The sequence below is a fragment of the Hemiscyllium ocellatum genome, chromosome 2 (genome assembly GCF_020745735.1).
Source record: "Hemiscyllium ocellatum isolate sHemOce1 chromosome 2, sHemOce1.pat.X.cur, whole genome shotgun sequence".
In the NCBI taxonomy this organism is placed as follows: Eukaryota; Metazoa; Chordata; class Chondrichthyes; order Orectolobiformes; family Hemiscylliidae; genus Hemiscyllium; species Hemiscyllium ocellatum.
In genome coordinates, this window is record NC_083402.1 from 29857149 (window position 1) to 29883209 (window position 26061).

General features: G+C 41.0%; 1 protein-coding gene across 1 annotated transcript in view; it reads right to left on the reverse strand.

Annotated features, from left to right (window-relative positions):
• cfap97 (cilia and flagella associated protein 97) overlaps window positions 1-26061 on the reverse strand; it is a 47639-nt gene that overhangs the window by 9067 nt on the left and 12511 nt on the right. The window contains exon 2 of the mRNA XM_060835369.1: window positions 18567-18829. Coding sequence (XP_060691352.1) covers window positions 18567-18829 — 263 coding nt within the window. The remainder of the gene's footprint in view (window positions 1-18566; window positions 18830-26061) is intronic.

The following is a 26061-nucleotide window of genomic DNA, read 5'->3' on the forward strand; positions in this document are numbered from 1 at the left end:
CGAAGGGCTTCCCCATGATGTGAACCCGCTGGTGGGTCAGCAGGTGGGAGAAATCGCTGAAGGCCTTTCCACACTTGGGGCAGCTGAAAAGCCTTTCCCCTGGTGTGAACCTACTGGTGGGTCAGCAGGTGGGAGGAACTGCAGAAGGTCTTTCTGCATTCGGGGCAGCTGAAGGGCCTTTCCCCTGGTGTGGATCCACCAGCAGGTCAGCAGGGCAGAGGCCTGGGTAAAGCCCTTCCCATTCTCGGGGTAGCTGAAGGACCCCTCCCCCGTGTGGACCTGCTCTGGGTCAGCAGGTGGGAGGAATTGCTGAAGGCCTTCCCGCACTCATGGCAGCTGAAGTGGACCTGCCGGTGGGTCAGTATTGAATGAAAATTGCTACTGGAAAAGCTGTAACTGGGGGACATTCTGCACATTCATTATTTCTACCCGAGGATGTGGCCAGTTTTTTGATGGGGCTAACTTCGAGTGAAAATGATATTAATCTTTGAACAGCTTAAAAAGATCATAAATTTGAATTTATGCTTTGATGGAACAAATTGAAAGTCTTCAATCTTTTACACTGCTTTGACATATTTCATTTTCATTGAGTTAATGACATTTTAAAATTCATTTGTAGGACCTGGGTATCGCCAGCTGAACCAGTATTTATTGCCAATCCCTAATTGCAGGAATTGCTGAAGGCCTTCCCACACTCGGGGCAACTGGAGGACCTCTCGCTGGTGCACTGGTGAGTCTCCAGGTCGGACGGGAAATGGAAGCCTTTCCTGCAGTTGCCACACTTCCACGGTTTCTCCACAGGGTGGGATTCCTCGGGTTTCTCCATGGCCAACGCTTCAGCTGCACACAAACACAAGTAGAGTCCCTCCCTGCCATGAATTCCTCTTCCCAGTTTGTATAACCGTTTCAGGCTCCATACACAGTGCGTTGCAACAGTAGGACATCTCATCCAGTCCAACCGATGCTCAAAGTGTACTGAAACACGAACCAAAAAGCTTTGCTCCTTCTCACAGGTGCATAGTCAAAAATCATTGCGGACCTGATGGATTTTGAGCCGAAGGACCTGTCTCCGTTCCTACGACTCTATAACATTATAGATAACTATCTGTGCAATGGTGTAAGCACGGATTAGGGAAACCAACTCTTCGGTTTCAACAAACAACTTGGGACAGAATGAATAGCAATTAAGGGATATACTTTCTTGATGTGAACTTTGCTTTTAACAACATTTTATCTTTGAGGAAGAGGTGGAAGGAATTGCAGGAGGTCTTCCCATGCTCAGGGCAGCTAAAGGGCCCTTCCACCGTGCAAGGCTTGCAGGATATTTCTAACTTAACTCAATGATACATTGCTCTGAAAAGGACGTTATACACATTGAAGCTGTAGCCATTACATGGCAAGGCTGTATCAGTTTGAAGTACCATATTACTGTACTTGACTAAACCTGATCCAACTCAATCCTTTCTCCAAACGCATTTAAAATTTTTCTTTGCTGTAGAATCATTACTTTGGGTGCAATGAACAAACTGGTATAGTTGGGCTTGAAATTGTGCTTTATTCCAACAAAAGTTATGGTTCCAATTTCTGCTCAGATTAATTTGCACAAACATTCGGACAAATATTTCCATAAACTAACAGAATCAGTCAGTGCAACAGGATGCAACTGTTTGCTTCATTTTGCATTAAAAATATTCAAGTAGTTAAGCGTAGTGACTTGATGCAGTCTTATTTGCTAAAAATAGGATTAAATAATTAAAAGATATATTTTTAATAAAAGATTGCCATGTTGTCCACTTAATTTTAAATTACTGAAAATGAAATTATATTCAACATTAAATGCTTAATGGAATTTTACTCTTCCATTGGTGTATATTAATTAGTTTCACAATATGCAAAGTTTTAAAATGCTCCAACAAAAACAAACTTGATTGGAAGATGCTGCTTGAAAAGCGTAATTGGGGAAATTCTGCACATTCATTATTTCTACCTGAGGATGGGGGTTAACTTCGAGTGAAAAGGATATTAATCTATGAACAGCATTAAAAAAAATCATAAACTTGAATTTAGGCTTTGATGGAACAAATTTAAAGTCTTAATCTTTTACACTGCTTTGAGAGATTTCATGTATATTGTGTTCATGACGTTTTAAAATTCACTGGTGGGACTTGGGTGTTGCTAGCTGAACCAGTATTTATTGCCAATCCCTAGGTGCTCCGGAAGTGGTGGTGGCAAACTGCCTTCTTGAAATGCTGCAATCTTGTGCTATTGGTAGACCCACAATACCGTTAGGGAGGAAAATCCAGGATTTTGACCTCATGACAGTGAAGAAATGGTGATATATTTCCAAATCAGGATGATGCGTGGCTAGCAGGGGAACTTGGAGATGGTGCAGCTCCCATTTATCTGCTGTCTGTGATCTTCTATATGGCAATTTAGAAGGTTGTCAGTTAGAAGGTGCTCTCTGAGGAGATCTGATAAATTTCTGCAGCGCACTTTGTAGGTGTTACAGACAGTGCATCCTGTACATGCTACTGAGCATCAGTGAAGGAGGAAGTAGAGACTTGTGGACATGGTGCCAATCAAGTGGGCTGCTTTATCTTAGCTGGTGTGGAGCTGCTTGAGCATTACTAGAGCTGAATTCATTGAGGTAAGTGAGGAGTCATCACATGGATTGGCAGAAACTTGTGCTTCTTTATGTGTTATTTCAGAAAACAGATTCTATAAAGTAGATTGCTGACCAAAGACAGAAATCTGATTCCTGAGCAAAACAGTACAAGAATTAAATGGAAACAATTGTGACTTAGGAAAGATGGCATGTGGAGAATTGAAAACAAAAAAGCTGTAGCCTACATATCATTAAACCTTTCCTAACGCCAACATTTGCTTTTTGCACTCTTCAAATTTCCAAACCAATAATTTTTATCTGGAACCTTAAATTGTAAAAATTAAGTTTAAAACTACAACTAAATTGCATTTAAACCTAAGCATCTCTAAAGTATTACTCTTAATTCCGAAGTATACTGCATATCAAAAAGTTAAAATTGCTCTCGTCTAAAGGTACAGATCACAAGCACTCTTGTCTGCTGCCAGCTTTTTTGGCGTCAAATGGAAATAACTAGCTAAGCACAAGCCAGAGGAAGCACTGTTGCCTGAAATAGGCTCTGCAGTGAGTGCGTGCATTCCAGAATGCGAAATCTTAGAACACACTGACAATGTGACTGGAGAACAGTGAATTTTGTGTTTCAACATTGACCACTTCAAAAGTTAAAATCCTAGAAACTGTTACAGCCTTCTCCTATGCTGTGTCAAGTCAGTGATTCTTGTTATAGGACAGACTTACAGCCAACTTGCAAATCATTTTCAACTGACATGGTCAATTCCATTTCTGAAGACATGCAAGAACAGTTATTACATATTTTGAGTGTTATTGCATATTTTGAGTGTTACTTAGTGGTATTCATGAAACAACAAAGAGTTTGATTTAGATTAGATTACTTACAGTGTGAAAACAGGCCCTTCGGCCCAACAAGTCCACACCGACCCGCCGAAGCACAACCCACCCGTACCCCTACATTTACCCCTTTACCTAACACTACGGGGAATATAGCATGGCCAATTCACCTGACCTGCACATCTTTGGACTGTGGGAGGAAACCGCAGCACCCGGAGGAAACCCACGCAGACACGGGGAGAATGTGCAAACTCCACACAGTCCGTTGCCTGAATCGGGAATTGAACCCGTGTCTCTGGCGCTGTGAGGCAGCAGTGCTAACCACTGTGCCACCGTGCCGCCCAAAAGACGGAATATAATTCAAAACACCACTGAGTAGGCTGACTGGACAAAGACCACCTCTCCATTTAAGAAATCACAGATGAAGTTGGATGTCTAGACTTGACCATATTCTTGATAAGCAAGGGGATGAAAGGTTGGTGGTAGTAGGTAAGAACATGCAGTAATCAGATCAGCCATAGTCCTATTGAACAGCATGGGGCAGGGGCAGGGGGTGTAGTGACTGGCTTATTTATGGTCTTATTTTGTATTTTTCTATATATGAGAGTAATACTATAGATCACTCCCATAGGAAAGCATGGCATATATTCTTTCCAAATTTTATTCTCGGAATGTGGAGGCAGTGGCAAAACCGCATGCATTGTCTATCCCCTGTTGCATGATGTTGACAATAGCAATGATGGTAATTATGGATAGTCTTTGCAAGCTGCTTTGGAATGGTGCTCTCTTTACTTGTACTACCTGAAGTGTCATTAAGAGGTTTACACAGTTTGGAACCATCATTGCCAAATTAGGAAGGTTTTTATTGGTGCATGTATGTTTTTATGATGATCAGCAGCTTTTGGTGTCATGTTTTTGGTACCTGTGCACAAATTACCATCTTAGCTAAACTGAGTTTCTCAGTTTATCAAAACTGTGCCATAACCACAACACCACATCCAGTTATACCTTCACTTTAACACTCTACAGCTAACAGAAAATAGGTCCTCCATCTGAAGGACATTTTCACAGTCACATGATCTTAAATAAGGGACGTTGGCATTAGCTAACAGGTCACATTAAGCATAAAGTCATGGTAGTCCATAGAAATGTACGAGGATATAAATAATAAGGTATTTGAGTAATGTTCTAGTGGTATTTTTAGAGTCTCTTTGGAAACAACAGTAAGAAATACATGAATGCAAAATTCATTTTGTGTATCCTTTTGAGCCACAAGAGGCTATGAAAAATAAGAAATTTTTGAGTAAATGACACAGCCAGTTAACTGCTGTCAATTGTCACAAACTCTGCATCCATTCTAGATCCTAAATTATTGGCTTGACTATTTTAATGTTTTCTGGGCTAGCCTCCAGAAAGGTTCACTCATCCACAACTCCGGTGCAACCATTCTCTCCTTTAAATCCTGTTCATTGATCACTTATCTGACTTTGTTGAACAGGGATCAAAGTAAAACTTCTCTCCATTTCCCCATCCCTCATGGTCACTCTTTTAAATCACATTCCCTGGGTGATGTGACAACACTTGAAAGAAATTTTATCTGCTGTCCCCATGTATTGAGAGTGGTGGTGCTGAACTGTATCAGCTGTTGAGACCCCCAGTGTCTGAAATTTCAAATACCCACCCTTGTAATTAAATGAGGGTGAAAGTAGCACCTCTTCCTTCATCTTACTCAGTCAGTCAATCTTTGCCTTCAACAACTCCCTAAATCACAAACTGCTTCTGTCTCTTTCTTTGGTTCATAATCAATTGGTCCTCTATATCTGTGAAGCATTAAGGGATGTTTAATAATATTTTGAAATGTTGGCGCTATTATGTTCCAGCATTTGTGTTTTCTCTATTTTATTCATCACTGAATTGCTATGCAGGTAGTAATGAGTCAATGACTCGACCTTAATAGCTAGGACGAGTACTTTATTTTGTTTTTATGTACATCCCAGCGTGATATTTTCTTTATAGTTTTTGACTAAAAGGAGATTAAAGAGTAAGAAAATAAACTAGGAGAACAAACTAACAAGGATTATAAAAAAAAACTGACAAGAGTTTCTCTAAATACACAAGGAAGACAGAGGTCAAAGTGATACTTCAAACATTGCATTAATACTAAAGAATACAGGGGGAGGAATTAGGTGCTATCACTATAATATTTGACAAATGAACAGGGCTAAAGGCAGATAGTCCCCTGGCCATGATGGTTTGCATCCTAAGATTCTAAAAGAAACAGATACAGAGATTGTTGGATGCATTGCTTGTAAATTTACAAACATTGCTGGATTCTGGTCAAGTACTAGACGATTGGAAAACTGCAATGAGATACATTTATTTGAAATGACAGGGAGGCAAAAGTGGGTAGTTATATGCCGATTAGCCTAACATCTATTGCTGGAAAATTATTAGAATCAATTATTAAAGAAGTAATTGCAGAACATTTGGAAATTCATAAGCTAATGAAGCAGAGTCAGCATGGCTGGATGAAGGAAATCTTGTCTGGCTAATTTATTACAGTTTTCAAGGAAGTCTGAATCAGAATGGATAAAGGGGAAACAGTAGATTTGTTGTATTTGGACTTTCACAAGTATTCAACAAGGTATTTCACATAAGGTTAATTCATAAGATACCAGACCATGGTGTTGGAGGTAGTATATTGGCACAGACAGAGAATTGGCTCATGGGCAGGAAACAGCGAGGGGCAATCCGTGACCAATGGGTTTCCACAGGGATCAGTGCTAGCACAATGGAAGAAAGTGAATGCACTGTGGCTAAGTGTGTAGACAGCACAAAAATTGGCGGAAAGGAAGATTGCAAGAGGGATACATACTGTTTGCAGAGACATATTGATGGCTTAAGTAGTGGGCAAAAAGCTGACAAATGGAGTACAAGGTGGGAAACTGAAAAGTTGCTCATTTTGGAAAGGAAAAAAACCGAAGCATTATTTAATTTGAAAGATACTGCAGCATTCTCAACACAAAAGGACTTGAGGGTACTTGTGTACGAAGCACAGAAAGCTAGCATACAGGTGCAACAGGTAATCAGGAAGGTAAATAAAATGCTAGCGCTTATTTCAAGCGAGTTAGTGTATAAGAGTGGGGACGTCGGACTACTAATGTACAAAGTGCTGATGGGACCACATTTGGAATACTGAGAGTAGATTTTGGTCCCATTATTTAAGGAAAAATATCATTTCATTGAAGGCAATTCAGAGAAGATTCACTCGGATGATTTTGGTATGGAGGGATTGTCTTAAGAGTAAAAGCTAAACAGTTGTGCTCCACTTTTGGAGTTTAGAAGAATGAGAGGTGATCTCATTCAAACATACAGGAACTTGACAGGGTCAATACTGAGAGGATGATTTCCCTCATGGAAGAGTCTACAATGTTCAGCTAGAACTGCTGAGTGCACAATCCTTCTCAGTCTCCTTCCGTAGTCCCAGGCATTACAGACGCCAGTCTTCAGCCAATTCGATTCATACCACATGATATAAAGAAATGTTTGGAGACACTGGATATTGCAAATACTACAGACCCTGAAAACAGTCTGGCAATAATACTGAAGACTTGTGCTCTCGAATTTGTCACTCCCCTAGCCAAGCTCTTCCAGTACAGTTACAACACTGTCATCCACTTTACCATGTGGAATATTGTCCAAGTATGAGTGTACATAAAAAGCAGGACAAATCCAAACTGGTCAATTACCACCTCATCAGTCTACTTTTGATCATCAGTAAAGTGATGGAAGGGGTCATCAACAGTGCTATCAAGCAGCACCTGCTCAGTTTGGGTTCTGCCAGGACAACTCAGCTCATGACTTCATTACTGCCTTGCTTCAAACATGGACAAAAGAGTTGAATTCCAGAGGTGAGGAGAGAGTGATAGCTTTTGATATCAAGGCTGCATTCAACTGAATGTGGTATCAAGCCAAACCAGAATCAATGAGTACTGAGGGTAAACTCTCTGGTTGCTGGAGTCATTCCTGTCACCAGGTAGATGGTCATGGTTGCTTGGAGTTCAGTCATCTCAGCTCCAGGATATGTCTGCAGGACGTCCTCAGGATAGATTCATAGGTCCAATATCTTCAGCTGCTTTATCAATGACCTTCCCTCCATCATATGGTCAGAAGTGGGGATATTTGCTGATGATTGCACAATATTTAGGACCATTCATAAGTCCTGAAATACTGAAATAGCATGTGTTCAAATGCAACAAAATTGGGACAATATCCAAGCTTGGGCTGACAAGTGGCAATTACAATCGCAACACACAAATGCTAGAATATGACCATCATCAATAAGAGACAATCTAACATCACCCCCGACATTCAAAGGTGTTACTATCACAATCTCCCACTATCAACAATAGCCTTGGAGTTACCATTGACCAGAAACTCAACTAGACTTGTCACATGAACAAAGTGGCTACAACAGCAGGTCAGAGGCTAGGATTACTGTGGTGAGTACCTCACCTCCTGACTCCCAAAAGCCTGCTCATCATCTACAAGGCACAAGTCAGGAATGCGATGGAATACTTTCAACTCACCTAAGTGGGTGATTGACATCATTCAGGACAAAGCAGCGGTCACTGATTTGCACCAAATCCATTCCCTCCATCACTAACACCCAGTAGCAGCAGTGTTTACAATCTAGAAGATGTACTGCAGAAATTCTCTAAAGATCCTCAGACAGCACCTTCCAAACCCACAACTACTTCCATCTAGAAGAACAAGGGCAGCAAATACTTGGGAACACCCCTAACCACAACCTCCCTTCCAAGTTACTCACCATCCTGACTTGGAAGCATATTGCTGTTACTCCACTGACGTTGGGTCAAAATTGTGGAATTCCCTTCTTGTGGTTCAACCCACAACAGGTGGACTGCAGTGGTCCTAGGAAGCAGCTCACCACCAGTGTCTTGAGGACAAGTAAGGATGGGCAAAAAATGCTGGCCAGCCAGCATTGCCCACATCCCACAAATTATTTTTAAAACTCCTGCTACATTGCATTGTACTTCAAAAATAAGAATAAGGAAAAATCCCCACCAAAATGGGCTGTGTTGCTTCATACACTACCAGGATTTCTCTTACTGAATATCATCCTCAATCTTATTTTAGGCAAAAGCCTGAGTTACATCATATGCCATATAACAGTCACATGGGTCTGCACGGGACAGCTCCAGACATATACCATTTCATTGACCTTAGAACAGAGCAACAAACACAAACACAAAGAAAACTTTTCTGCAGAGTAAAGATGAAAAGTTTCAGCTTGAATAGTGACTTTACCATTGCGAATTGTAATAGCATCTTTCTTTGTACAGCACTGGAAATCAATATTTGCTCTCCTCCCCCTCCCCTCACCAGTTGTTCTCAATTAAAAAGACTTTTTATAGTCTGAATTCCTCTCCCATGTAACATCGATATATATTCCCAAAAACAAGTCCATATCCTTAGATGAAATTACATGTCTCTTACGCACTGCACTTTACTATAGTTTTCTAAACTTGATATTTTGCCAATTTTTTCCCTTTAAAATGTCCAGTTGCAGAGTCAAAAATCTCGCAATATCAGGTTATAATCCAACAGGTTTATGTGAAATCGCAAGTCTTTAGAGCGATGGTCCTTTGACAGTGAAGGATCCTTACTCTGAAAGCTTGTGATTTCAAATAAACCTGTTGGACTATAACCTGATATTGTGTGATTGTCTTTCAATTTATCCAGTCCAACAATGGCACTTCCACATCATATCCAGTTGCGGAGCTATATATTTCCCTCACTCCAAGGTCTAAAGGACCTACAAACCCAGACTTCAGAGAAATGGCAAAAGAAATGACACAGCTAGGTAGCATGTCCATAATTCAAGGGCAAGTTTGGTATGAAAAAGATGCATCACAATTCCAGGGATCCAAAATTTTAAGTCATAAAACAAAGGTCAATGTAACTGTAACTTTCATTGTTTGCATCAACACTATTCAGTTGTAGGCAACATTCCTTGGCCCTCAACACCAACATTGAGTCACGAAGAGAGAGAACATCTGCTATTACTGCCATCAAGAGTGTTGTGAGGCACTATGCTCATGTGGGGACAAAGGAAGCTGATACTGAACTTAATGAGGGAGCTGAGGAGCTTTTTGAGGATGAGGTTGAGCAAATTATAACTATCGTGTCGAACTCACATCAGTACAAGATTCCCCAATGGACTTGAACAGGCAGAAGGATGTTAAGGATAGAAAATACAGCCAGTTCGTGGCCTTTGGCTTGGACAACAAACAGAAAGGATCTGTGCAACTGAAGAAGACCTGTGCACATGGGTGTCTGCAACACTTCGGGGTCGCCATTTGAGTGGTCAGCATATAAAGACCACAGGCACAACAGCATGGACAGTTGGTGTCCAAGAAGCAGCAAATATTTCACCTGCCAAATGTGTCAATAAATGTTTAGTTAAACAGGAAAAAAAATTCAGATTCTAATGTTACAACTCATTGTTCATACTTTCATACTTCTATACTTTCAGTTTTTGATGCCTTGTCACCTAAACATGGCATTTATAGTATAACGATTGCACTGACTAATGTTGTCAGAGCCGACAATTTGTATCTAACTCTTTTCTAAAATAGATACATACCTACATTTCTGATAGACCCATGTCTCATACAAAATCTTTTTGCATCAGTTCATTTTCAAAATTAACATCACATCAAGCAGGCATGAATGAAAGACCACAAGAACAGACGTGAAAGGATTTATGAGTGTGCTTGGGATAAAGGATCTTGTGACCCTTCATAGCCTATGATCATAAAGGCCTAGTCTTAAAGGTCTGGAGTCACATGGTCCAATCAAAATCAATGCCCACTGTGAGGCATATCTGTTGAAGGTCATGACAACCTTCATCCTGACAGGTGTTTATGTAATCCTCAGGGGCCTAGGCACTACAGAATAAAACAGCTATTTTGTACAGACCGAAATGCAATGCTGGCAAATGTCACTTGATTTCTTTTTACTTTTTCAGATCTCAAAATACCGTATAAACTGAAAAAATATACAAATTTTCATATTCCCACTGCACATACCTATATGTGGCTAATGCGAATATTTATCTGAGGTTGAGTTTTCCACCATTTTTAACAATTCTTCAGATCACAAGATAAACAAATGCAAGATACTGAAGTCAATCTGCGAAGGTAGGAAATTGATTCACACCACTCAATTTTACACTGCTCAATTGCATAACTGTATACCTATTCAGCACTCAATACAAACCTCTCTTTAGAGACAGAGAAGGATCTTACAGGATGTGGCAGCAAATCAAAAGCAACATTTCAATGATGAGTACTGAAGTGTTTAAATTACTATTGTAAAATAGAAGACAGCACAAAATGGTGTTTAGCTTGATTTTCTAAAATCTAAATTGCTAGCGAATGAGGATATCTCAACTGATTGCAATAAATTTATTTTCTAAAGCATACAGTGATATTAAGCTGTCAAAAGTGATTCAATATTTTAACAATTATAGTCAGCTGATCTTCGTGGACTATTGCCGTGACCTGTAAAATAACACCCAACAAAAGTCCACAGCAATAACAAATGGCAATCAAAGATACAACTCTAAAACCTATTAAAAAGTAGATACTGTTTACAAGTAGTTTTAAAAGACTGACTGATTACTAGATGGGGCCACAATTATATACGTACATATTTATGATGTGGATGAGGAAAATAAATAAACCAAAACTAAGTTTGAGAAAGACACAAAAACAGGTGGTAAAGTTAATGCTTAGGAAGACTCAATTAGTCTGCACAGGAACACTGGTTAAGTGGGAGAGCAGATGGAATATAATGTGGGGGAAATATGAGGTTATGCACTCAGAAAGCATAGAGGAGTCAAATATCATTTAAATGGAGAATGTGCTGCAGAAAGCTACAGCAGAGAGGCTTTGGGAATTATTGTGCACAATTTACACAAATCCAGCACCAAAGTTCAGCAGGTAACAGGGAAGGCATATGAAATGTTGGTCTTTATTTCAAAGGAAATGGAGAATAAAAATAGGGAGGTCTTGCTAAAACTTTAAAAAAGACTAGTCAGACCACAGCTAGAATAATGTGAACAGTTTTGGATCCTTTATCTGAGGAAAGACATAATGACATTACAGGCAGTCCACAGAAGGTTCACCAGGCTGATCACAGGCTTTTGAAGAAGTTAGGGAAAGGCTGCTTCACTAGGATGAGAACATAATTTCAGGATAAGAGATGACCTGCTTAAAACAGAATGGAGGAAGAATTTCCATGATACACTATATACAGATGCCCTACAACAACTTGACAAGACTTCTTTAATGCCAATTGCAAAATGTGCAATCTCTACCATGAAAGATAAGTAAGCAAACAAATAAAGAACACTATCTGAAAGATCTCGTGCTCAGGAACAGGATTCCTTCAATTTACTAATTAGTAGAGAATAGATTAGCTTTTTGTTTGTCACTTCTACCATATACAACTGATAGAGTAAAAACAAGACAGCGTTCCTCCAGGACCAAGGGTGCTACATGGACAGTACAAACTACACAATCATACACGGCATAAAGTGCATAAGAAGTGTAAAACACGCAAGTCACAGGGAAATAAAGATCAATAATAGACATTCTTTTTGCAGCAATTCAAAGTTGTGCAAAGAATTTCAGATGAGAAAAAGTCTGATTGTACTGTGTTAAGAAGCCTGATGGCTTGGGGGAAGAAACTGTTGCACAGTCTCACCGTGAGAGACCAAATACTCTGGTATCTTCTGCCAGATGGCAGGAGGAAGAAGAATTTGAATGAGGGGTGTGTGGGGTGCTCCACAAATGCTCTTAGCCTTTCGGATGCAGCGTGTGGTGTAAATGTCTGTAATGGAGAAAAGAGAGACTCCAAAGATCTTCTCAACTGTCCTCACTATCTGCTGTAAGGTTTTATGATCCAAGACAGTGCAATTCCTGAACGAGGCAGTGATGCAACAGCTCAGGATACTCTCAATGAGCCCTCTATAGAATGTAGTGAGGATGGCGGGGTGGGAGGTGGGCTTTCCTCAGCCTGTGCAGAAAGTAGAGACCCTGCTGGGCTTTCTTAGCTATGGAGCTGGTGTTGAGGGTCCAGGTGAGATTCTCTGCCAGGTGTACACTAAGAAATTTGGTGCTCTTTATGATCTCCATGGGGGAGCCATCGATGTCCAGCAGACAGCGATTGCTTTGTGCCCTCCTGAAAGTTAACAACCATCTCTTTTGCTTTTTAAATGTTCAAAGATAGGTTGCTGACTCTGCACCAGCCCGTTAGCCGCTGCACCTCTGCTCTGTACGCTATCTTGTCGTTCGTGCTGATGAGGTACACTACAGTCGTATCATCAACAAACTTGATGATGTGATTCGACCTGTGCATCGCTGTACAGTTGTGTGTCAGCAGCGTGAACGTCAGTGGACTGAGCACACAGCCCTGGGGGAGCCCCGTGCTCAGTGTGTTGGTGTTGAAGATGCTGCTCCTGAACTGGACTGACTGAGGTCTCCCAGTCAGGATGTCGAGGATCCAGATACAAAGGGAGGTATTTAGGCCCAGCAGACTCAACTTTCCAATCAGTTACTGAGGAAAGTAGTGTTAAATGCAGAACTGAAATCAATGAAGAGTAGTCTGATCTAGATGTCCTTCTTCTTCAGGTGGGTGAGAGCCAGATGGAGGGTGGTAGAAATGGCATCATCAGTTGGGTTGATACAAGAACTGAAGGGTGCTCAGTGAGGGAGGCAGCAGGGTCTTAATATGATTCATCACTAGCCTCTAGAAGCACTTCATGACGATGGATGTAAATGCACCAAGGAGGCAGCTGTTGAGACAGGACACTGGAAACTTCTTCGGCACGGGGACAATGGCAGTAGCTTTGAAGCACACTGGAACGATAGTGCAGCTTAGGGCGATGTTGATGTCCGTGGGAACACCCGCCAGTACGTCAGAGCATCCTTTGAATACTTTGCCAGGGATGTTACCTGATCCAGAAGCCTTACGTGGGTTGACTCTGCGTCGGGTTTTCCTCACACTGGCCGTGGTAAGACCAGGGCCTGGTCATTGGGAGTGGGGGGTGAACTTCCTCGCTGCCATGTCATGTTGTGCCTCGAACCGTGCACAAAAGTTAGTCAACTCATCCGGGATGGAGACATCACCAGCAGAAGCAGGTGATGCTGTTCTGTGGTTGGTGATGGGCTGGATGCCCTTCCATATGCTCCGTGTATCGCCGCTGTCCTGAAAGTGGCTGCATATTCTCTGTGCGTATGCACGCTATGCCTCACTGAAGGCATAGGGTCAGGTTGGCTCTCGTCGTTGTTAGGGCCATCTTGTTATCTGCTCTGAAGGTGGAATCGTGGTCCACAGCAGCACATACACCTTTGCAGTCACTCACGGCATCTGGTTGGGGCATGAAGTGGTGGTCTTGGACGCAGTGACATTGTCAATACACTTGCTAATGTAGCAAATCACCAACGCAGTATACTCCTCTAAGTTGATGGAATCGCCATCAGTTGCAGCCTCCCTGAACACGTGCCAGTTAGTGCGTTCAAAACAGGCCTGAAAAGCAGAAACGGCTCCTGCTGGCCAAGTTTCCACCTGCTTCAGAACCAGTTTGACACATCTGATGAGCAGTCTGTATGCTGGGATTAGCGTAACAGAGATGTGGTCTGAGGAGCCAAGGTGGGGCCAGGGCTCTGCCCTGTACGTGTTGGAGATGTGCGTGTGAACCAGATCCAGCTTTAAACCCCAAGCTATTTTGTAAATTTCCCTCCAATAATAGGCAGTAGCAATGACAGTTGTTAGCTTTTTGTTGGATTGTGGCAAGGACATTATCTGATCTATGACTGATGAAAGGAGGACACAGATAACATCAGAAATGATAGGGAACACAGGGTTTAGTGACAGGGAGAAACCGAAACAAATCTGTATAAATGGAGAATTAGTGTTAAAGAAATTAATGGGATTGAAAGTAGATAAAGTCCCAGGATCTGATAATCTTAAGAAAGTTGCCCTAGAAATAGTCAATGCTTGGATGTCATCTTGCAAGATTCTTTGGACCCGGGAATAATTCCTACAGACTGGAGGGTAGCTAATATAACCACACTATTTAAAAAGGGAGGTTGAGAGAAAACAGGGAATTATAGACCAGTAAGTCTGAAGTTGGTAGTGAGGAAGATGCTTCAGTCCATATCCAGGGATATTATAACACAGCACTTAAAAAACACTAGCAGAACCAGACAGAGTCAGGATGGATTTGCAAAGGGAAATCATTTTTTGACAAAATCACAGAGTCAGAGATGTACAGCACAGAAACAGACCCTTGGGTCCAACTTGTTCATGCTGACCAGATATCCACCTAATCTAGTTCCACCTGTCAGCACCTGGTCCATATCCCTCCAAACCCTTCCTATTCATATACCCATCCAGATACCTTTTAAATGTTGCAATTGTACCAGCCTCCACCACTTCCTCTGGCAGCTCATTCCATACATGTATAACCCTCTAAATAAAAAGTTGCCCCTTAGGTGTCTTTTATATCTTTACCATCTCACCCTAAACCTATGCCCTCTACTTCTGGACTCCCCCACCTCAGGGAAAAGACTTTGTCCATCTATCCTGCCCATGCCCCTCATGATTTTATAAACCTGGATAAGGTCACCCCTCAGCCTCCAACACTCCAGGGAAAACAGTCCCAGCCAATTCAGCTTTTCCCTATAGCTCAAATCCTCCAACCCTGGCAACATTCTTTTAAATCTTTTCTGAATCCTTTCAAGTTTCACAACATCTTTCCGATAGGAAGGAGAACACAACTGCATGCAATATTCCAACAGTGGCCTAACCAATGTCCTATACAGCTGCAACATGACCTCCCAACTCCTGTACTCAATACTCTGATCAATAAAGGAAACCATACCAAATGCCTTCACTACTCTATCTACCTGCAACTTCACTTTCAAGGAGCTATGAACCTGCACTCCACGGTCTCTTTGTTCAGCAACACTCCCTAGGACCTTACCATGAAATGTATAAGTCCTGCTAAGATTTGCTTTCCCAAAATGCACCACCTTGCATTCATCTAAATTAAACTCCGTCTGCTACCCCTCAGCCCATTGGCCTATCTGATCAAGATTCTGTTGTAATCTGAGATATACTTCTTTGCTGTCCACTACACCTCCAATTTTGTTGTCATTTGCAAACTTACTAACTATACTGCTTATGCTCACAGCCAAATTATTTATATAAATGATGAAAAGTAGTGGACCCATCACCGATCCTTGTGGCACTCCACTGGTCACAGGCCTCCAGTCTGAAAAACAACCGTCCACCACCACCCTCTGTCTATCTTTTGAGCCGGTTCTGTATCCAAATGGCTAGTTTTTCCAGTATTCCATGAGATCTAACCTTGCTAACCAGTATCTCATGGGGAACCTTGTCGAACGCCTTACTGAAGCCCATACAGATCACATCCATTGCTCTGCCCTCATCAACCCTCTTTGTTATTTCTTTGTAAAATCTATCAAGTTTGTGAGATATGATTTCTCACCCAAAAAGCCATGTTGACTATCCCTAATCAGTCCTTGCCTTTTCAAATACATTGACATCTTATCCCTCAGGATTCCCTCCAACAACTTACCCTAACAGGAATATACTGGCTCTGGACTCTTGTTATCTCATTTCTGAAGGCTTCCCATTTTCCAGCCGCCCCTCACCTGCGAACGTCTGCCCCAATCAGCTTTTGAAAGCTCTTGCCTAATACCATCAAAATTAGTCTTCCTCCAATTTAGAACTTCAACTTTTAGATCCAGTTGATTCTTTTCCATCACTATTTTAAAACTAATAGAATTATGGTCGCTGGCCCCAAAGTACTCCTCCACTGACACCTCAGTCACCTGCCCTGCCTTATTTTCCAAAAGTCTGTCAAGTTTTGCACTTTCTCTAGTAGTTGGTACATCCACACACTGAATCGGAATTTTCTTGTACGTACCTAACAAATTCCTCTCCATCTCAACCCTCAACACTGTGGCATCCAGGAACATCCTCCCTCAGTACAGCTGTAATCTTATGCCTGAACAACAATGCCACTCCCCCCTCCTCACTTGCCACCCTTTTTGTCCTTCCTGTAGCATTTGTATCCTGGAACATTAAGCTGCCAGTCCTGCCCATCCCTGAGCCATGTTTCAGTAATTTCTATGATATTCCAGTCCCATGTTCCTAACCATGCCCTGAGTTCATCTGCATTCCCTGTTTGACCTCTTGCATTGAAATAAATGCAGTTTAATTTATCAGTCCTACTTGCTCTCTGCTTTGTCCCTCCCTGCCCTGACTATTTGACTCGTTTCTTTTATCAACTGTACCACTCCCAGATTGATCTTTTTCCTCATTATATACCTGGGTCCCATCACCTCCCTCACCACAACAACCATCCCCCCTGCCCCACCCCCCAAACATAGACACACCCTGCCCGACCTCAATTGTTTAAATTCTCCCGAGCAGCTCTACCAAATCTCCCTGCCAGTATATTGGTCCCCTTCCAATTTAGGTGCAAACTGTCCTTCTTGTACAGGTCACTTCAACCCACAGGTCACTTCAACCCCAGAAGAGAATCTAATGATCCAAAAATGTGAATCCTTTCCCATACATCAGCTCCTTAGCCATGCATTCATCTGCTCTATCCTCCTATTCCTACCTTGCAGTACTGGGAGAAATGTGCTGAAATTTTATTCAAATTTATGTTCTTGTTATTTTCATGGTCGCCAAAGTTGGAAGACATTCAGCATGAACGAATCAACCATAAATTAAAGACTGCATAAAGATGCTTTCATTCTTTTGGTGTAAAATTCTACCTGTTTCATTTTGTGGCATAACTGTTGTACCTGGAGCACTGTCCTTTAATCAAGTCCACATACTGGAAGGTGATTACTATTAAAATGAGTAATGAGCAAGTCAAATATTACAAAAGATTTCATTTACTCTGAAATGATGTAAATTAATGAGAGGATTATATTAACAGCATTGGGGGGAGGGGGGTGGCTCTATGTTAAAGTGGTAGTGCCCCTAACTCTGAGTCAGTTCTAATCCCATCTGCTCCATAGTTGTGTAATGACATCTTTAAACAGAATATACTAAAACAGAACTTACTTGTCAAATGTTAGCACCCTCTGCTGCTAACCAAGAATATAACAGTGTAATATCCTAAAAGCATGACTAAACATATCTCAATAGTATTTGTGCCTTTATGCTTCGAACTTTGAACATTCTTATGCAGTCAATTACCACTAAGTCAGAATACATTTTTAGATGTTGCTTTATATGTATTATTTAATAAATTGTCACAGAAGAATCCATAAATCAGAAGGGTTAGACTGATTATTAAAACAATCAAATAGCTCAGGTTTTTAAGAATGTGATGATGTTCAACTGGGATAGCCACTTCCAGTTTAATGATGCTGGTTACAGTGATGAAGCTTTCAATGTCAAGCCTTATACCTTACCATTTACTGATTACTATTTTAATTTCTGAATATAACAACCATCAGTGCTACTGCTGAATATAAAGGTATTCACATAAGCATTTTTACAGTTAGCACAGACATCTTAATGTAAGTTATCCAAATTGTGAATCATTATACACAGAGAAGGGTACATTTGATTTATAATCGAGTTGAGTTTTCACTCAAGGAATAGGAATTTCATGGGAAGAAAATCATAAAGTTTACACGTTAATAGTTACAAATTAAACTATTTCTGATCTACGAATCCTATTTCAAATTTTAAAAAGAGCATTCATACTTTGCATCTTCCACGTTTCCTATGGTTCCATAACCAGCAGCATCACTGTTTTACTCAAGCATTCTCTTGGGTATGAACTAGAGTAGACTGTTAGATCACTATTCAACCATGGATAGTGGAGGCTCCACAAATTCTAATCAGCTGCTGCTGACTAACTGAATCACAGCATTAATTTTTTTGAGACCAGATAACTTAGCAGAGAATTTATTGTGCCATTTTAAAATTTTGGGAACTTTTGTTTTTGGGTTGGTAGGACACTCACCAAGTTTTCTCGTTCGATTCTCTCCTGCTCCCGCTGCCTGTTTAAAGTGCTGTGATAAACTCGAATCGATGAAGGCACCATTGCTTTCGCTGCGACAGCTGTTGGTTTTGTGGCTTTTCGTGTCAATTCTTGTAACAATCTGTGATTTTCACGATCAATTTGCCTTGCTTCTTCATTACTAAATGTGTAATTTTTTTTGTACTTCTTTTTTGGAAAATCAGCCACTATCTTTCGCAGCTCACTTCTTTCCAAGTGCATCATAGCTGAAAGAAATATAGAATGGTTACAGTATAGATGGAGACTAGTCTGTCTGTTAAGCCCATGTGAGCTCCCTCCAAGAACAATCCAGATTAACCTTGACCCCCTTACCAACCTTTCTCTGTGATCATGTATTTTCTTCCCCTTCAGTGCTCGTCTGATTCCCTTGTGAAAACCATGACTGACTTTGCCCTCATCAAGTTCTCAGATAGTGCATTCCATCTCCTAATCAGTTACCGCGTAACAAAATGCGGTACATTATCTTTTGCTATATTGCCAATCTTAAATTTAAGTCCTCTGATGCTTGGCCCTTCGACCAATGTTTCTCTCTCGCTCTTCTGTCTCCTCTCAACCTTGGTTTCTCCATGAACAAGGACCCTAACTTTTCCAATCCATTCATATAATTGAAATCCCTTCCCTACCCCACCCCTTGAAAAATACTCAAATTTTTACTGCACTTTGTCACGTTCTCATATTCTTCCTGTTCATATTAGACATAATACCAATTGTTTTACACATATTTACCACAATCTCCTTGTTATTGTACTTACACCACGCTTTATAAAACTCAGGACCCATTTGCCTTGTCCTGTCTGATTTGCCTTTCCAAAATGCATCACCTCACATTTATCGAAATTAAACTCTATCTGCCAGTCCTTGGCCCAATGGACCATCTGATCCAGACGCCGTTGTATTCTTCACTGTCCACATTTCCAATTTTGGTGTCATTTGCAAACCTACTAACCATCTCTCTTACGTTCACATCATTTATATAAATGACAAAAAGCAGTGGACCTGCATCAATCCTTGTGGCACACTGCTCGTTACAGGCCTCCAATCTGAAAAGCAACCATCTATGATCATTCTGTCTTCCACCTTCGAGCCAGTTGTGTATCCAAATGGAGAGGTCTCTCTGTATTCCATGTGATCTAACCTGAGGAACCTTGTCGAACATCTTACTCAAGTCCATATAGATCACGCCCAACATTCTGCACTCATCAATCCTCTTTGTTACTTCAAAAAAAAACTCGATCAAGTTAGTGAGACACAATTTCCCATGCACAAGGCCATGTTGACTATCCCTAATCAGTCCTTGCTTTTCCAAATACATGTAAATCCTATTCCTCAAGAATCCCACCAACCTGCCCACTACTAATTTAAGGCTCACTGGTCTACAGTTCCCTGGCTTTCTCTTACCACATTTCTTAAGTAGTGGCACTATGTTAGCCAACCTCCAGTCTTCTGACTCTCCTGTGGCTATCAATGGTACAAATTTCTCAGTAAGGGGTCCAGCCATCACTTCCCTGGCTTCTCACAGAGTTCTCGGTTACTGCTGATCAGGTCCCGGTGAGTTATCCATCTTTATGCGTTTTAAGACATTCAGCAACTCCTCTTCTATAATATGGACATTTTTCAAGATGTCGCTATTTATTTCTACACATTCTGTATCTTCCATATTCTTCTCCACAGTAAACACTGATGCAAAATAGTCATTTAGTATCTCCCCCATCTCCTGTGGTTCCACAATTCAGTGGCCTTGCTGATTTTTATGGGGCCCTATTCTTTCCTAGTTACCAATAAGGTGATCATTACTATCTTATCTCTCAGTTCCACCCTTATTCCCAGAAATATCCTCTCCAAGTACAACTATAACATTATCGGTAATCAAAAATGGCACTCTCCCTTCCCTCTTGCCCTCCTTTTTATCCTTCTTATAGCATCTTTAACCAGAAACATGACTATTCATTCGTGAGCCACATCTCTGCAATTGCTATGATATCCCAGTCACATGTTCCTAACCATGACCCTTTTTAAATTCGTGCCTAACTTCTTATATTCTCTCCTCAAAATCTCATTGCTTTTACTTCAGATATTGTTAGTTTCAATGTGTACAACGACTTTCTACTGGCTCCTCTCCCCTTTGAGAGCATTCTGCACTCTCTCTGAGATATCTTTAACCCTAGCACCAAGGAGGCAACACACTATTCTGATTTCTCACTGACGACCGTAGAACCGTCTGTCTGTGCCTCTGACAAGACAGCCCCTATTCACAATCGATCAGTTGGAACCCTGCTTACCCCACATTACATTAGTCAATCTCAGTACCAGAAATCTGGTTGTCCAAGCTACATTCCCAAGAGTTCATCATCCCCAACATTTTCCAAAACAGCATATTTGTTTGGGATGGGGAAAGCCACAGAAGAGTCCTGCATTACCTGCCTTCCTCTCCTACCTTCCCTGGAGTTAACCCATTTACCTGACTATACCGGTGTTTTTTCTCCCTTCCTACAACTGCCACCCATCATACCCCCTAGCTTCTGCTATTCCTCATGCCTCTAACTGCTGTTCAACCTATCTATGTGATCTGATAGGGTTCGCAACCAAACACTTCCTGCAGTAACATGGAAACTCTCCCTAATCCCCCACATCTGACAGGAAGAGCACATGACTCTACTAAAGGCCATCTTTGCACCTTTACAATCCACAGACTCTGAAAATAGCAAACCCTTACTGCTCTTAAAAAAACACTGCTTCAGGCTACCGTAGTACTCATGTTTTATAATTTTCAAGTTCAATCAAGAAACAGATCTCAATAAAAACATATAATCGAACAAGAACCCGCTCTACTCACTTTTGTACCTTTACAAAATAAACAGTAGATTTAAACTTTAAAAAGTGACTTAGCTGCTCCCTTGTTGTAAGCTCTCCCACACAGAGATCTCCAAGATCTGCTGTGATTTCATTATTTGTTCATTTTTCTTAGAAGAACTCCAATGACCAGAGATACTTAAAATCAAACAGCAGAGCAGTCACTGGGTTGAATCACTGCTGGGTCAGACAGTACTTCCCATGTGGTCAGGGAGTGGACTGAGTCATCAGTCTTTCCCCAATTTGAAGAAGCAACTGTTTACTATTGCTCTGTCTTCTACTCTGCCAATCTTGTATCCCTGCTGCCAGTCTCTATTCCATTGGCTGATGGGTTGGTCCTAAACACATTAGTGCTTAGAAGACTGAGAGGTGATCGTATTGAAACACAAAATTCTGAGGGGGCTTAAAAGGGCAGATGCGGAGAGGAAACGTCCCTTTGTGGGGAAAGTTAGAACGTGGGGACACAAATGACAGCCTCCTTATTTTGAAATTGAGATGAGAATGAATTTCTTCTCAGAGTTGTGTGAGCACTTGAAATCTTTTTTCCCAGAGAGCAGTGAAGGCTGGTCATTAATCATATTCAAAGCTGAACTGGACAGATTTTGATTGATGAGGGTTATTCATGGTAGGTGGGAGGAGAGGCAGAAGGGGAGAGTAAGGCCATACTCAGATGAGCCATGATCTTGTTAAATGGATTGGTGAACGACCTACTCCTGGTCCTATTTATGTTGTAATGTAGCACATTATCGAGTTTCAGGAGTCAATCTACAGCTCAGTAACTGCCATTTACCTAGTAACTTTTTCTGGTCGCTCATCAAAAACTCAAATCAAGTTAGTGAAACAGTGTGCCATTAACAAATCTCTGCTGGCTTTCATTTATCTACGCTTGATCACAGAGGTCAACCTGAGTTTTAGTTGCTGAGTTTGTCCTGGTATCACCTTTGAATATGGTAAAAACATTTTGCAATTTTCCAGTGCTCTTGCAACATCAACACTGTATCTAAGGTAAATTGAAAAACTTTGGCCAGTGTTATTGCAATTTCCATCCTTGATTCCCTCATCTCAGCATTCTCAGATGCAGCCAAGCCAATAATGATAAATTATCTACTTTTAAGTACAGCCAGCTTTTCTAAAACAATCTCCTTCAAAATTGTAAGTGCATGCATTCCTTTATTGGTCAGAGTATGGAGTGCAGGAGTTGGGAGGTCATGTTGTGGCTGTACAGGGCATAGGTTAGGCCACTTTTGGAATATTGCGTGCAATTCTGATCAGAAAGTTGTTGTGAAACTTGAAAGGGTTCAGAAAAGATTTGCAAGGATGTTGGAGGATTTGAGCTATAGGGAGAGGTTGAATAGGCTAGGGTTGTTTTCCCTGGAGTGTCAGAGGTTGAGGAGTGACCTTATAGAGGTTTACAAAATCATGAGGGGCATGGATAGGGTAAATACATAATGTCTTTTCCCTGGGGGAGACCAAAACTAGATGGCATAGGTTTAGGGTGAGAGGGGAAAGACATAAAATAGACCTAAAGGGCAACTTTTTCACGCAGAGGGTGGTGCGTGGGTGGAATAGGCTGCCAGAGGAAGTGGTGGAGGCTCGTACATTCAAAAGGCCTCTGAGTGAGTATAGGAATAGGAAGGGTTTGGAGGGATATGGGCCGGGTGCTGGCAGGTTGGACTAGATTGAGTCGAGATATCTGGTGGGCATGAATGAGTTGGACCGAAGGGTCTATTTCCATGCTGTACATCTCTATGACTCTATTATCTCAACAGTCCCTTCCTTCAATTTGTCTTTGATTGAACTTTTGTCTTTGATGAAGATAGGTGCAAAATACCTGTTTCTCCTCTCAGCCAGTCAGTCATTCTGTCTACATGTCTGGATTCCATATTTGGGTAATTAATCAGTCCCACCCGGCCTTATTGCCCTTTTCTGAGGTAAATGTTAATATAGCACATTTGAATTCCCCCTTATCTCAGTTTCCATCTCTTCTCATACTCTCTAGCTGCCTTTCATTTTCTTTTTTCCACTTCCACTGTGATCATTCTGCTTGATTCGCTTGTAGTATCAACTGGACATTTGTCGTAGGCAATCTTTTTCCGCTTCTTTATCCTCGATTTCCTTTGTTATCCAATGTAGTCTGGGATAAGCTGCCCATCGTTTCCTCCTGGAGGAAACATCAAATGCACTTGAACCATCTTCTCTTTAAAGGCAGCCCCATACTTTCATACTGCTTTGCCTGCCATATTGAAGATACAAAATTTATTTGGGACAGTTTTTTTTTCTCAACTCACTGAAAACTCACTCTCAACAGTGTGCTCTAGATTGTACTGTTTTTTTCCTCCCCATAGGTAAATTAGACCTTATTTTACTAGGATCAACGTTCCCTACATTTTCCAAAACTGACACTGGACCCACTTGGCCTACTTCATTCTCCAGATCAAGCAAGGCTTAGTTCACACCGGGTCAAAAAGAAGATTTAAGAATATTTTCCTAAACATATGTCAGAAACTCGTTCTGTTCTCAACTCTTGATACTATTACGATCCCAGTCTGTATGTGGAGTATTTAAATTTTCCATCATCACTACTCAATGATTCTTGCACTACAAATAACCCTACCAATTTGCTCACCTTTTCTACAAATTGATATTCTACAGAACACATCCAGCAACATAATAGCGACTCTGCTATTGCTTAACTGCGTCCATGACTCCAATGACATCCTCTCTCTCTAGCACTGTAACATTCTCTTCAAATCAATACTCCCACTCCTCCACTTCTCTTTTGGGAAACATCATACTGAATAATTAGTAGTCAGGGCTCCCTGTGTTTTTTCCAGCAAGGTTAACACTACAACATTTTGTCAGGTGTCTATCTACATTTGTAGTCAAAAAGCATGGTGCCGAAAAAGCTCAGCAAGTCAGGTCGCATCCAAGGAGCAGAAAAGTCAACATTTTAGGGCATAAGCCCTTCATCAGGAATGCCCGAAACATCAACTTTCCTGCTCCTTAGATGCTGCTGACCTGCTGTGCTTTTCAGTGCCACACTTTTTAAACTCTGATCGCCAACATCTATAGTCTTCACTTTCTCCCATCTACATTTATAGTTCACAGACCCTTTTTTTAAACCTTCAGCTTGCGCATAGGCTGTGAACCTAATTTATATTTTATTGTATTTTCACTTAATTTGACCCCCATCTAAAATTTAATATCTACGTCCCTTGTGTTATTTGGCTGTCCCAATTTCTTTGCACTTTTTACCTTGTTCCCAATGCTAAACCCTGTTTCTCATGCCCCATACCAAATTGATTTAAAGGTTCCTCACCAGCAGAAACAAATCAACCTGCAAAGACAACTTGAGGTGTATCTCCATCCAGCCAATGTACTTCTTACCATCCCAGACTCAGTCCCAAAGTTCCTAGAATCTAATGCATTCCTTCCTGCCCCATCTCACTAGCCTTCAACCTGAAGTATATGGAGCTGTAGGAATCCAAATACTTATACTGATCAGTGAAGGTACATCAGAGCATTTAGACATCTTGCCATTTTCTCAATCTGTATTAATTTGATTGTCAGTCAGGTTCACAATGTAACTTATTTACATTTGCTAGAAACTACATACATTCATTAATAGAGACCTATCCACTGCATGACATGTCCATGTATTGCACCTTTTTCAAATTCAGCTAAGGCATAGGATGAACAATAGTTCAATAATGCATTGTTCTTGCAATACATCGACCAATGAGAATCAAACTGACACCAATTCTCATGTATACAAGTTATTGCTGTCTGAAATGCGGCATTTTATGTCTGTCCTAGAACATGCAAATGAAACCTAATCAACAGTATGCTGTTTTATTCATCAATAAAACAAGCTTAATTGCGATACTGGTGATAAAGTTATCTTCACCAAAATTTACTGCAATGATGGACAGATAAAAATTTCAAACGACTCATTTAAAATGTCACAAAGCTAGTCCTTTTTTGCTAATAATTGTTCTTTGGCTCAAGGATACTTTGTCCTTGATTTTTTTTTCAGAGGGGTAATAAATCAGGCTGGGCTCCAATCAGACTGGTTTGGTACAGAGATGAAAAGGATTTTGAGAGGCCTTTTGTTTGTACGTAAACAAATGAGACTTCAGGCCAAAGTGGTCATATTTTAGAAGTGACCAGTAGAATGAAAGGGGAGTGGTCAGCTCTGTAGCTGAGCTGTTTAGTTCAGTCCAGAACTGGTTGGGAGTTCAACAGTGAGCTGTGTGGAAACTCATTCTCTCTCCTTATACCCCTCCAACTTCAATCTGTAAACATCTGTTCCATTTATACAGTTTTTCAAGAGGGTTTGCTTATTGGGACTGTTGTGTATATTTGGAACAGCATACTTAAGTCTAGTTTGGATAGACTGAGTTCTGTAGGGGTTCTTTATTCTGTTCTTCGTGTTTCATTGTGTAATTCTGGGAATAAACTTTTTGTCTGTTTTAAACCTGTTAGTCAACCTTGCTAACTTAATCAGGATAATTTTCACTGTACACTTACCAAGACAAGTTGCAAAGTTATGGTGTGGGCTGCCTGCTTAAGAATGCTTTGATGGTCT